This window comes from Meriones unguiculatus, chromosome 9 (genome assembly GCF_030254825.1).
Source record: "Meriones unguiculatus strain TT.TT164.6M chromosome 9, Bangor_MerUng_6.1, whole genome shotgun sequence".
Classification (NCBI taxonomy): domain Eukaryota; kingdom Metazoa; phylum Chordata; class Mammalia; order Rodentia; family Muridae; genus Meriones; species Meriones unguiculatus.
Window position 1 is genome coordinate 8,965,329 of NC_083357.1, and position 13,896 is coordinate 8,979,224.

The 13,896-nt window shown below is 50.3% G+C and overlaps 1 protein-coding gene across 2 annotated transcripts in view; it reads right to left on the bottom strand.

Annotated features, from left to right (window-relative positions):
- Positions 1-5,384: 5,384 nt before the first annotated feature.
- The window catches only part of Nisch (nischarin), a 35,695-nt gene continuing 27,183 nt past the window's right edge, over positions 5,385-13,896 (bottom strand). For both annotated transcript variants that reach the window (XM_060390841.1, XM_021635225.2), the window contains exons 16-21: positions 10,745-12,160; positions 8,660-9,026; positions 8,022-8,178; positions 7,550-7,678; positions 6,890-7,051; positions 5,385-6,610 (exon numbers count right to left, since the gene is read on the bottom strand). In XM_060390841.1, the coding sequence (XP_060246824.1) occupies positions 6,000-6,610; positions 6,890-7,051; positions 7,550-7,678; positions 8,022-8,178; positions 8,660-9,026; positions 10,745-12,160 (2,842 nt within the window). In that variant the 3' untranslated portion in view covers positions 5,385-5,999. The remainder of the gene's footprint in view (positions 6,611-6,889; positions 7,052-7,549; positions 7,679-8,021; positions 8,179-8,659; positions 9,027-10,744; positions 12,161-13,896) is intronic.

Genomic DNA, 13,896 nt, shown 5'->3' on the forward strand with positions numbered 1-13,896 from the left:
AAATGAGTCCAGCATACCCAAGGCTACACAGAGAAACCCTGTCTCAAAAAAACAAAACAAATACAGTGTTAGAACATGCTTTTGGGAAAGTGTAAATGCTCCACAGTGGTACACTGTGGCAGGGGCAGCATCACTAGCCACCCCTAAAGCCCATGGCCTGTAACAACACATGGCTGGCCACCATGTAGGTTCAGGGATAAAGAGGGTGGAGCCATGGTTTTACTGCCATCTCAACCAAAGGCAGTCACATGACTGGCAACCATCTTGGTTGTGCGAGAGTCATGGTACGCTGCCATCTTTGTTGAGGGCTGCCAACTATGTTCAGTTCCCTGTTTAGTGCTAAGTGCCACTTTTGTCCTTTAAGCTTTCGCCATTCTTAGTAATGCGATGTGGTAGATCAGCAAGATTTGCCAGTCCCTCTATGAACTGTATCTATGATTGAAAGTTTTGCTTTGATTTTAGTTCAGAAACATATTTAAAGTTATGCTAATGACTACAGTTGGTTACAAGATTGAGATTTACCTAATCTCTTATTTAAGTTTTCAGGAGTAAGCCTAGGATGGGTAACTAAAAGGTTTGCCTGTGTAGATCTACTTGAAATAGATGTGATCCTAAAACACTGAACTACATAATGTGCCAGAATTAGAGATTATAACATTCGATTTTACAGAATGCAGTTTAGAGCGGATAACTAAAGATAGATAAAGAGTAACTCATATGTTGGCCCTCAGGCTTGTCAGAGATCTGTGGAATACGGCATTTTAACATGTGTGAGCTTATTAGGACAGACAGAAAATTCCAAAATCCTGGCAGTAGCTCCCCAAGGTCTCCAAGAAGATTTAGGCACAACAACAGAGGACTTCAACTCTGAGTTGTGGTAACAACAGAGGACTTCAACTCTGAGTTGTGGTATGCTAACCACTGGGCAAGACTGCCCCAACTGGCCCACCACTAGAGCCCAGCCTAAACTGTGGACAAAACTGTGGACAACTGGGAAGTCATTGTTCCACGTTGCTGAAGGTGAAGCCAGTCTCTCATGTTCTTTTTTTTTCACAGGAATAGTCTCTCATCTTCTGTGCGTGATGGCTGGACCACCGCTGCTCTTGATGCCATGAAACCATAGGAGCCAGGGACAAGTGCCTAGGTGGTGGACTGACTAGTCATCTCTGTCATTTTGATTGGTACATAGATTCATTTAGCTTATAATTTATCCTTCTCAGGTCTCTAATGACACTGATGGCTAAGCTAAGCTAATGGTAGCTTTGAAGCTAAAGAGCAGACAATTAAATACACTGTTAGTTCATTAATCGATTAATTAGCTAGTTAGAACTGCTAGGTGTTAGATCTCTTATCTAAAAAGGCAACCTGGTTTGTCTTGATCACAGGCTTCATGTTAATTGCCTGTGTCTTATGATGAATAACTGGATAGAAAGATGTAAAGTTTATGTAAGTTCTGAGGATATAAAAGTTTAAGTTATGAGGATCTAAAAAATTGAGGGTCTAGGAAGGTATTTTCAATTTGGTAAATGCAAGTTGCAAAATGTTTGTGGATCTAAGGTGTTTTAAGGTATGTGAATGCAAGTTGTAATGATATAAGAAAGTAATTTAAGGCATATTAAAATGGGAGATATTTCAGATTTCTCTCCCACTTCTGTGCTATTGTTTTGCTTATGTTGTTATAAGATTTCAAAAGTTCGGAGCTTTGACATTGATCAATAGAGTTCTGATATGCTGATGGAGCACTGACTGCTAATTGAATCACTGCTATTCAATCACAAGCTCCAGATTTTAATTTCCTTTTGGTTGTCTTCTGGATATAGACTTGTGCTTCTAATTATGCCAAAACATCTCTGTGCAGTGTGTATATCTTAGAGAAGAAAATTTTCATGCTTTTTAACCCAAAGCTGTAGATATTGCTAGGTCTTAATGGCATGAGTCTACTCATGCTGTCTTGCAGACCTGTTACCTGCTTTTTCTAAAGTATAGATCTCAATACAATGGTGACACTAATATACTTCTTTTTGTAAACTAATTCATATGAGTTTCAGGAAGTGAAAAGGTCATACGACCTAGATCTGCCATAGTTTAAATGGACCCCTGATTTTGAAGTGGGATTTTTCCCCGCTTTGGTCTGTTTCATGGACACGTGGGGCCAACCCTTGTGGAGAGGCACCAGGTGCTTGGTTGTCTGGTCAGAGGACAATTGCAGCGTACGATTACAGAGGTGCTGATGGGAGGATGGTGCATGCCCCACACGTAAACCTTTGATCCCTCACTTTCTCTAATTACTAGACAAATTTTAAATTTGTCTCAGCAGATTTTCACCTGGCTGACAGACTCCATTCAGGGATCAGCTGTGGACTGCAAGCTGCTGAGATCTGGACTTGTTGGAAGCTGAAATAAACCAGTCCAGCTGATGTGATGGCTCCTTGTCTCTTAAACTGGATCACCAGTCATATGTTTTTGATAAGTGCCCATTGCCTAGCTTTTGACTAGCCTTTCAGTCTTCCTGGATCCCCACTTATCTCCATCCTAATGTCAGCCTGAAGAAAATTACAGAAGAGATATTCGTCGGCCATTATCCTACCTAACAGGCTGAAATGCTAAGTCAAAAGGGGCTCCCTGGCATAAGGAACGGGTTCCTATAATGACAGCTGACATACCAGAAAATTGGCCCCCAGCAGACCCACTACTGCTAGACCCCAAGTGACTTGCTACCCTAATAGCATTGTGACATCTCTCCACTTGGGCTCCACCAAAGTAGACAGAAATCCAAAAATGCAAGAGACAGATCCTCTCTGGTTTATGATGCTTAGTATGTACCAAATAATTATTGGCTCCAGACCAGACTTTACAAAGTCCTGCTGGTTATGCTACAATTTTAAGCCTCCCTATTAAGAAGGCATTGCTCTCAATGACACTATTAACTTCCCCGCCAACCCCAATGGGTGCATATGGCAGCAGAGGGAGGGTGTAAGATTCATCCTTCAGTCAGTAGCATGACAAGGTTTACGTGTGGGGCATGCACCATCCTCCCATCAGCACCTCTGTAATCGCACGCTGCAATTGTCCTCTGACCAGACAACCAAGCACCTGGTGCCTCTCCACAAGGGTTGGCCCCACGTGTCCATGAAACAGTACTTAGCCATGCTCAGGATTTCTGTGTGCTAGTCTAACCAGTCCCACAAATTATGTAGCACCCCAAAGAAGAGGTTGTCCAGGCACTCACTGGGGAAGAGGTACAGTGGCTAGATACAAGAAGGAACCCCTGTCCCTGACATTAGCTGTTACCCGGGAGACTCGCTTAGCAGTATTGCAGCACTGGCTATACAATGCCAGAACTATAACAGCTTAAAGGCAGACATGGAGGGAGATACTCAATGCCTTGAGATCTCAATCGCCCATTTAGAAAATAATGTTGATTCCCTGGCAGAAGTAGTGTTGCTAAAGAGAAGGGGCTTGGATCTGTTGTTTTTACCACAGGGTGGGCTGTGTGCAGCCCTTAGAGAAGAATGGTGCTTTTATGTAAACCACTCAGGAGTGAGTAGGACATCCTTAGCAAGAATAACAAAAAGCCTGGAGAGACACTGGAAAGAGAGAGAGGATTCCAGAGGATGGTTTGAATCCTGGTATAATAGTTCTCCTTGGCTTGCCACCCTTATATCCACCTTGCTGGGACCCCTACTCATTTTTCTTTTTATCTTTGGGCCTTGCATTTTAAATTGCTTGGTATCTTTTATGAAGAAAATACAGTGATACAGTTAAGGGTACTCAGACCCCATTATAGAAGGGTAAATCTGGAGGACACCAAGAGGTCACATCTGGAAGACCCATGATTGGGCCTTCACATGACCATGAGAAAGGGGGCTAATGTGAGGCCTGTGTAACCCCATTTCTGAAAAAGAAACTCTGTCTTAAAGGTAAATAACCTAGGCATAAACTCCAGTCTCAAAAAGGAGAAAAACCCATAAAAATGTGCTTCGACCACCCACCTCTGGTAATATTTAACCACACCCCTAGCAAAGGCTAATCAATGAGTACCTGGAGTTTATCCAGCAGTTCTTTACAATAGGATGAGGAAAACAATTACGGTTTGGCCCTCCAGACACCCGATATTTGCTAAATGTCCATCAATCATAGAACTGCCAAGCTGGAGTTCCCTAAACCTTGTTGTAACCCTAAATAAAAACCTCTCTCTCCCTGAGCTTGGGGCTCTAGACTCAAGAAGCGCTGCTTTGGTGAGAGTGTGGGCCTGATCTCGAGCTTGGAATAAAGATCCTACTGTGTTTGCATCAGAATCGGCTCCGTGGTGGCCTTTGGCGTGCACGAGAATTGGGTCTAACATTACTACCAATTTCCCTATTTCTCCCTACCTGATTCTGAGACAGGGTCTCTGTAACAATCTTGACTAAAGATTTACGGTATAGTTCAGCTGGCCTCAAAGTGCTGGGATTATAGTCAGCAGTCCTAGCTTATTGTTTTTTAAAGACAAGAGTCTTGCTGTGTACAGGCTGCTGGGGTCTCACCGTCTTCCTGCCTCAGCTCTTGCCTGCATTAGGGTTACAGCATGTGTTGTCACTCCTTTGCATTTGTGAGTGGATGCTGTGACCCTGGGAATGGAACCTAGGGCCACATGCTTTCCTGTTCTTCTTTGGCATGCCCCATCTTGCCAGTGCAGAGGGCTGGGCTGGCCTTTGGTTCTGGGTAGGAGGCACTGAGGGGAGCTCTTCTTTGGCTTCTTGCTCCTCCCTCCACACCCTTTCTGACAGGCAGCAGTTCTCCTTGCTAGAATACCACTGTACACACACACAAACACACAAACACAAACACACACACACATACACACAGTAGAACCTGGGGCCTAGCCAGCCACTCTAAACCCATCTAACTTCTCCTACAACCCTGCCTGGCCCAGAGGTGGGGTACAGGGGTTGGTTCTACTTGGTAGGGCCCCTGGGATAACTCCCAACCTCCTTGCATGAATACCAGCAGAGAGGGGCAGGGTCTTCTTCTTGCCACTGTCGGCCATCGGGTCCACTTCCTGTTGCCATTCACTTGCCATCTTTATCAGACTCTGGTCACACACAGATTAGCAATCCTAGTCTCCAGGCCTCACCCTTAGGCTGGGGCTAGACCCAGTTGCAGGACACCCGAGGAAGTGACAGAGGGGCCGTGGGCTGCTATGGGAGGGTTGGCCTGAAAGCTTCAGGGATGATTCTTTGCCTAGGCTCATGGTTGGACCACAGCCCAGCATAGCCCTGTCCAGGACTCCATACACACATCCCCTTCCTTCTCTTCCTTGTCTCCAGCCTCCCTCACGTTGACCATGCCCTTAGTCGAAGACCTTTCAGGACCCCAGTTATTTATGACCCAGAAGACCCAGACTGTGTCAAAGTCTGCTTTATTAGAATTGAGAAAATAGGCAACAGGAATTACGCTTGGTGCTGGCAGCTCTAGGTCCCCTGCACTGGCTCCTCTTGGACCCATGACCTGGGAACTCCCTATAGGACTTCCCCTTGTCTGGAACTGAGGAGGCCTCCATTTTGGAAAAGGCCACAAAAAGGGAGCTTGCAATATGTACTCTGCTACCAGCTTCATAATTAGCAGCAAAACGCCCACAATGACAGCAACAGCAACGAAGGACTGGACACTTCAGGAAAGAACACAAAGGTTATCAGGTCCACAGCGCCACGTTAAGGGCATCAATCACAGACAAAACAATGCTGGTGTGTCTGGCCATGCCACTTCTGAGGCAGGAGACACAAGGAGAGCTGATGGCACAAGGACACTCTGGTGGGGCTGGCATACTTCTTCCCAGAATGAACTGAACACACATGTTCACATTCTCTGTGGGAACTGTGTGGGGTCCACAGGCAATCCATGTAGGAATCAAGGGAGGGCAAACACCTTAAAAAGAACACAGAAGGCCTGCTTCCTTATCTTTGTGGGCACCAGACTAGGCCAGACCTGGCAAGAGGCCAGGGCTGCTGCGGTGTGCACTAGCCAGTGAGCTCCACAGGCAGTTCCCTGCCGCAAAGGGTTTCCCACTGGCGTGCCAGCAGCGAGATAAGCTTCTCTCGGCTCTCAGCACTGGGGACAAACACCTGCCACTGAACCTCCCGGCCCTGGCCAGCCCTGCCAGGATTGCCTGGCATCTCCCCAAAGTGGTCCAGAGTGACATTGCCCATGAGGTCATGGCCCTGCAGGTCATCAAAGACAAGAGTGAGGGCCTGTGGGTAGGGGTGGTAGCCCATGAGCACCCGGTCCAAATCCCGGACACGGCGGCCGTCGTCTAGCCGGTATCTGTCCCTCTGTGGTGGCTCTTTGGCAAATTCAGGCAATGGATAGTGGATGTAGTCCTCATCCAGAAGAAAGATCTCCGCGCTAGTAAGCAGGAGCGTCTTAGGGCGCAGCGGGGCCCGCCCCCGCCCAGGCTGTGGTGTGACCACCTGGAAGGCCTGTATGTACAGTAAGATGCTGAGGGCTGGAGCCTTTTCAGCATCAGCCATCTTCTGTGTGATGATATAGGTCAGGTCCCCAACCTCTTCCTCACTGGGGTAGGTGAACTTGACCCGGCTGGAATGGATCAGCTCATAGTTCTCCATTTTCCCTGCAGGAAGAGATGACACCGGGGTGAAGCCAGAGCTGGCCTCTGGTGGGGTTAGATGGATGCAACAGCAGTCACATACCACCCTCGGACTAAAGGAGAGGTGGTTGGGGCTCCCGGCTAGCAGCCCAGAGGGGAGAGAGATATCTGCTGGATGGGTGAGGGACTCCTGGGATGGAGTCTCTGCCATGGAAGAGGCCCAGATAAAGGCCAGCCAGCTAGGCAGAGAAGAGGGAAAGGCAGAGACAGAGGCAATGAGGGCTCTGGGGGTGGTCAGAGTACCTGTGTTCTTGTCCCCAAATTCTGAGTAGAAGTCCTTGTCAACAGGCTCAGGTGAGGGTGTGCGCTCCAGCGAGGACAGCACAAGCATGAGGTGCTGGAGGAAGCAGTGCGTCAGGTAGCTGTCGCGAGTCAGGCATGTGACCACCTGCGCTGGGGAGGAGCCTGAACAAGAAGGGGCTGGTCATGGGTACAGGCCACCACTTCCATCCCCTGCAAGGTCCCAACAGAGAACCAGGACCCAGGGGGTCCATGTGGGAGGGCATTGTGGAGCCGGGGGGGGGGGGGCGGCGGCGCATGGCCATATCTCAGGCAGGAAGGGCTGAGACAGTTTTCTGGAAGGGGACAGAAGCCTTAGAGAAAGAGCTTAGCTTTCTCCTTTCAGGAAGTATGAGTCAGAAACATCCTGCCCTAAGCCCGGGGCCCACTTTGCTGCTGTCAGGGCTGGCTGCTCCCGGTATACCCGCCTCCTGCTATAAACCCCAGGGCGGGAGTCCTGCCATGTCAGCAGTTCCGGAAGCTGCTTCCTCCCATCCGAGCTGGCTTGTAAGTGGAGATAACGTGTGCTGGGACAGATCACCTACATGTGATCTCCAGGGGTGGAGGCCCCCTGCTAACACTGGCCTTCACCCAAACTGGGACAAAACACACGGGGTCACTTACCTGTCAGCCGGAAGTACTGGTCGAAAAGGCCAACGTTGACTGACTGCAGGTCACTCAGTTTGAACACAAAGCACTGAGAGATGTGGAAAGGGCTGTTGTTATAATCAGTGTTCTTCTGATGCCAGAAATCTGTGATGGAGAGAAGAGGCTGAGGTTAAACACATCAGCAGAGATGTCGCCTGGCCACAAGCTAGGAGACTGGGTGTGGGCTATTAGCCTCATGTAGCCGAGCTCAGTGGAGCCACCGAGCCACTGGCTGCGGCTCCTACTGAGATCCAAGAGGCAGAGGCTGCAGACCCCGGCATGTGTCAGCACTCCCTAGCTTGGCACATTCGCATCTGATCTCAGGTCGCCACGGCAGTTCTGAGAGGGAGGAGCTACGGTCACGGCCTTCCTCAGGTGAGGGATTCTGCGCCCCCTGTGTCTACCCAAATCCACAGCTGGCTCCTAACCTGCAGGCTGGCATGCCTACCCTGCAGCGGTTCTGAGAAGTATCGGCGGAGGCCATCGTGCAGTATGAAGTACACGGCCTTGGTGGACAGCAGCACACAGGCAGTCACTTCCAGCCCCGGGGTCTGGTAGAACACCACTGATGACCACAGGAGGTGCCTCAGCTCCTCGTTTTCCACCTGGGCAGAGAGGTTATGTGGGAGCCTGCAGGATGGTGGGGTGGGGCAGGCCACACCTTCCTTCCTCCTAGAGCACACCCTGAGACTCCAGGCAGCACAACCCTCCCATTCTCTCAGCCTGCTACTATGACGAGTCCTGTGTCCCAGGGGCTGCTCTTGGCCTTGGATGAGGAGACAGGAAGCTCATCACATTTTTCGAAAAAAGGAGGCAGGCATGGGGAGATATACCTGGACCGGGGCTACAGACTCAGGTATGACAGAAGACACACCTGGCTGGAGTTGAGTGGCAGACCTCTTGGCCCAGGTCCTCAATCCTGTGAGCAGATGAAGCTGGGGACCACATTATGTCAGAGAAATCTGGGACCCGAGGATGTCCCCACACAAGCTCTGCCCTACCCACAGGGCTGACTGGTACCATAGCAGAGGCCATACCTCTCTCCACACAAGTGCCAGCCACTAAGGCCAGCACCTGGGCCAATACCTCGGCAATGCTGCTGTGGAAGAGCTCAACAATGGCACTCCCCTGAAGGCTGGCAATGTGCTGCAGCGATGGGCAGACTGGCAGGTGAGAGGGGATCTGATTCTCCTCAGATGTGGACTGGATCAGGCGCTCGCTTGGGTACGGGGCAGGGGCCTCTGCTTGTGCCAGGGCCTCTGCTGGGGCCTCCACTGGGGCCGGAGCCTCTGCTGAAGACAGAACTGGGTCTTCTACTGGGACTGCTACAGGAGCTGGAACTGGAGCCACGGCCTCTGCTGGGACTGGAGCTGGAGCCGCTGGTGGGACCGCAGCTGGAGCCGGAACTGGAGCCAAAGCTTCTGCTGGGGCCTCCTGCAGCCGCTGCTCATCACTACATCCCCAGTGACCCAAGAAAGGCCAAATAAACATGCGGGCCCCACAGAGGCTCCTGCCCTATGCACAGCACCATCCTGTGATGGTCACTTGTAGACCACATGCTACCCTTGGCGTCATTGGTCATCTATTTCATCACCAGGTTCTGCACAGGAAGACCACACAGCAGAGGGAAAGCACCAGGCCCTTTCCTTGAGCAGATGTGGGCAGAGCTAAGCACATCAGGGCTGAGCCAGCCATACACATGTAATAATGGCTTTGGCTCATAGACTCAAAGTTCATTTTGAAAGCATTTCAGAGGCATCAGAAAGGCCACTTCAGGGTTATGACTTGGGTACAAGGTGTCAGATATATTAGAAATAACACCCCCCCCCCCGAAAACTTACCCAAGAACCCAAGGTTAGAACCTGGGTGTGTATGTGCAAGAAGAGGTGAGACCCAAAACTCAAAATGGTCTTCAGTTTGTTCTGGGCGTGTCTTTAGGTGACCCACGCACTTAGCCTGCTCAGCTACCAGTGCACACGGTAGTGGGCTGTCACTGGCCTGTCCCAGCCATAATACCTGTCAATGCTCAAAAACTAAATTTCATGGGAGCCAGCAGTCTCCAGCACTCAGCCCGTAGGGCCACGCCCAGGCAAGGGGTGGGAGTCTTTGGATGCTGCCCTCTCCATCCATCAGATCCAGACCACCTGCTGCGCACCCTGGGACTGTGATCTTGCATCTGGCCAAATGCCCCATGAAGCTTCTGGGCTACTCTCCTGCTGTCGTGAGTGTGCATAGACAGAAGACCTGGTTTCTGCAGCAGTCCCAGAAGCAAGCTAGGCTTGTGGTAGCTCAGAAGAAGGACAAGGTGCATACCACCTCAGCCTCATCTGGTAAGGGGACCAGCACCTTATCTCTTATAAGGTCTAAGAGGGGCACTGGATTTAGCTGTAGGAGTTGAAAGCCCTTTGGATCAGCTGGGGACTGACTGAGGGCAGAGAGGTGAGCCAGGAGATGCTAAGGAGAAGCAGAGGTGAAGACGGAGTAGCAGCACTTTGCCAGGATAAAGAACATGAACTATTAGACCCTCCCCTCCACAGGTGAGGAAATCCAGCAACAGAGAGCAGGGGCACTCATAAGGAATCCAATGGGAGAGGGAGAGCAAGAACAAGCTAAAACTGCCATCTCCTCCCTGCTGAGTATCTCACTCTCTCCTGAAGAAAAGATGACCTACGCAGACACTCTGATCTTCAGTAAGTTATTTGGGAGGGGCTCCCAAGTTAGCTATAACTCAGTCCTTCCTGAGAAGAACTTTATAAAAAATAAGCTTGAGGGCTGGTCTCAGGAATGGGAGACCTCAAGCAGTCCCATGCTGACAGAGCCAGCCGCTGTAAAAGACCCCTTGTGAAGGAGGAAGACAATCCCCAGAAACCATGCTGGAGTCTGTGACAGGACAGGGGTAGGGCCAGGGACAAAGTGATGGCTCCCCACTGGCGAGACAGTGCTGGCTCCCTTCACCTGTCCTGCATGGCATAGCTTGCCTGGGCTGCTTTTAAGCTCTGGAGATCTGGAGCACTGGGTACTAAGTCCATGGAGGCAAGGGCTGAGGGTGGTCAGTGCTGGAGAGAAGCGGGAAGGGGAAAGTGAAGGGAGACTCCCACAAAGTACAAATGCCCAGAAATCACACCGAGCTAATCCCATGCTCCCAGTCCCAAGAGCCCGCACTAGTCTCACCTGGCCCTGCTCTTGGCAGGCTGGCCACCCGTGAGGGGGCTTTGGGATCTTGGCCTAGCCGCAGGAGTCTTGGCAATGACAACAGTCTTCAGGTCCTGCAGCGAGGCCCGGAGCTGATTGTAGATTCGCAGGAAGTGGAACTTCTCATGGGGCAGCACAAAGATGGCGGTAACGAAGCGGTAGCCAACAAGCAGCTCAAGCACGTGGCCATCCGCGAAGGCCCCCCGCGGCTGGGTGCAGCTGCGAGTGGGGTCTAGCAGCACAGTGGAGAGTGGCACACGGCTAAGCTTGAAGCTATTGCGGTTGCGGCAATTGTGGGTGCCACGATTGGGCATGGGGTTGAAGTCGGCCTTGATAACGTTAAGGTGCTGGGGAGTGAGCAGCAGCCAGTAGGGGATGGCAGCAGATTTGACGGCTTCAGAAGGCGCGCAGCAGGAGCGCCGCACGGCCGAGCACAGCGTGCAGCTGGCCCACTCGATGTTGCCCGAGTAGTCGCCGGCAGCCGTCCGGACCATGCGCTTGTCACTGTAGACCAGGTAGACGGGGAAGCAGCCCTGGCTGCGCTCCTGAGAGCCACCAGCCACCTTGTAGAAGGTGAGCAGCTGGCGCAGGAACTCCTGCAGGCTGGTGTGGCTGCCATAGAGGACGGGACTGCACAGCATGGCCATGTGCTGTGGGGCAAAGCAGGAGCGCAGGTCAGCATGGAACTCGTGCAGGTTGGCAGCATCCGAGATGATGAAGAGCGTGTTCTCACTGTGCCGCACCTTGAGCACCAGGCACAGCTCCGGCATGAGGAAGCCAAACTCAGTGAGGTCGCCATGTGGGAAGCAGAAGACAAACCGCAGGGATGAGAGGATGTGCTGGCTGCTGCCTCGAGACTCTTGGTGTGGGATCTCAAAGACAGCGATGCCAAAGTCGGTGAGCACAAGGCAGGCAGCAAACTGGCGGATGCTGCCCTGCACGTGGATCAGGAAGCACCACAGCACCTTGAGGATGCGGATGTGCTCCAGTAGAAAGTCTTCGTCAGCGCCCAAGGCCCACTCCAGAGCCAGGCGTTCCTCCTCAGCCTCCTCGTCCTCATCTTCCTCATCCCCCTCTTCTCCCTGGCCACTGCCTTCCTCTTCTTCTACATCTGGGGGTCCCATTTCAAAGTAGCGGTTCTCAGCAACGTCTTCCTCTTCCTCTTCCTCCTCTTCCTCCTCCTCCTCCTCACCCTGCTCTCCCTGGGCTTCCTCTCGCTGGTTGGCAGCCTCAATCCACGCAGGGAGTTGCCGCTCAATGGCCTGGCGGATCAGTGTGCTAAGGCGCTGGATAAAGTCCTGATTGGTGGCTGTGTAGCCAATGCAAGTGAAAGGCAGGAAGATGATCTGGCCCGACCCAGGCACCACCTGAACCTCTGGCTCTGCATGTTCTGGGCTGTGCAAGAAGAGACTGGGTCAGGCACACAGGGACAGTCTATTCCCTAGTCTGCTGTAGGGCCCTAAGCCCTGGGAAGCCAAATCATGGGTTTCCTAAGCCTCTCACACAGCTGAGCCTGTCAAGTGGCTTCTACTCGGATCACAGCTATCCAGTACAACCTGCCCAAACCAGGCTGGCTTCCACCACAAAAGTACTATGTAGGCTTCGGTCATTTGGATGCTGCCAGGTTTCAAAGAGGCAGCAAGTGCTACAAGTAAAGTGCGACAAGGCGTGACTTTCTTTGTTGACATTCTGGCTTTCCAAGGCAGTCAATCAAGTTGGGTGGGTCCTAGGACCTTCACATTTAAATTTTAGCCCCTCTTGACCTGTACAGCCCTCTCATGAACAAAAATTGAAAATACACTTCTGTAGCCAGGGATGGTGGCACAAGCCTTTAATCCCAGAATTGGGGAGGCAGAGGCAAGCGGATTTGTGTGTTTGAAGCCAGCCTGTCTACATATGGGTCCTACGCCAGCCAGGGCTATATGGAGATCCTGCCTATAAACAAACAAAGAAACAAATAAAAATAAAGCCAGGCAGTAGTGGTGCACACCTTTAATCCCAGAACTTGGGAGGCAGAGGCAGGTGGATCTTAGTTCGAGGTCAGCCTAATCTACAGAGTGAGTTCCAGGACAGACAGGGCTACACAGAGAAACACTGTCTCAGAAAACAAAAACAAAACATTAAACAAACAAACAAATAAAAATAGACCTGTAAAGGGCCAAGGAGCTAATATTTCATGATGTAAACACTCACTTAAGAATGCAGTAATCAAAGGTTCACTAGCTGGCTCAGCAGTTAAGGGTACTCAGGGTTCTTGTGGAGAATCTAGGTTTGTTTCTCAGCATCCACACAGTAGATAGCAACCGTCTGTAATTCCAGTTACAGGAGATGTGATGCCCTACCTCAGCCTTGAGAGGCACCACGCATACATGTGCTGTGCACACACACACATATATATGCAAGCAAATATTCACACTTAAAACAAAAATAAGCAATTTTTTGCTTGTCTGTTTTGAGACAGGATCTGTCTATGTAGTTTTGGCTGTTCTGGAACTTGCTGTATAGACAAGGCTATCCTTGAGCTCATAGAGATGTCCTTGCTTCTGCCTCTTGAGTACTAGGATTAAAGAAGTGCACCACCACACCCAGAAAACAGAAACAAATCTTAAAACAACAATAATAACAAAAAGCAGCAACAGGCAGGTATGATGACACATACCTTTAATCATAGCCAATAGGAGGCAGAGGCAGGCCAATCTTGTGAATTCAAGGCCAGCCCAGTCTAGAAAACAAGTTCCATGGCAGTCAGGGCTACATATAGGCCCTGTCTCAAAGACAAAATAAATAAATAAATAAATAAATAAATAAATAAATAAATAAATAAATAAATGAAAAAAAAAATTACCAACGAAGTGGGGTGGCTTACTTTTGTAATCCTGCACTAAGGCGACTAAAGGGAGGAGGAGTGGCATGAATGAGGCTACCTTGAGCTGCATAGTAAGATCTAGGACAGCCAGGGCTAAAGTGAGACCCTGTTTCAAAAGATAAAACAAAGAACCCCACAAACAAAAAGAGAACACTTATTCTTTACGCACAGTACAAAACAGACTGTGGCTAAACTGGTTTGACTTGCCAATGTCCAGAGTAAGATAATGTGAATTAGGCAGTTAAGGAAGCACAGATGGACAGAG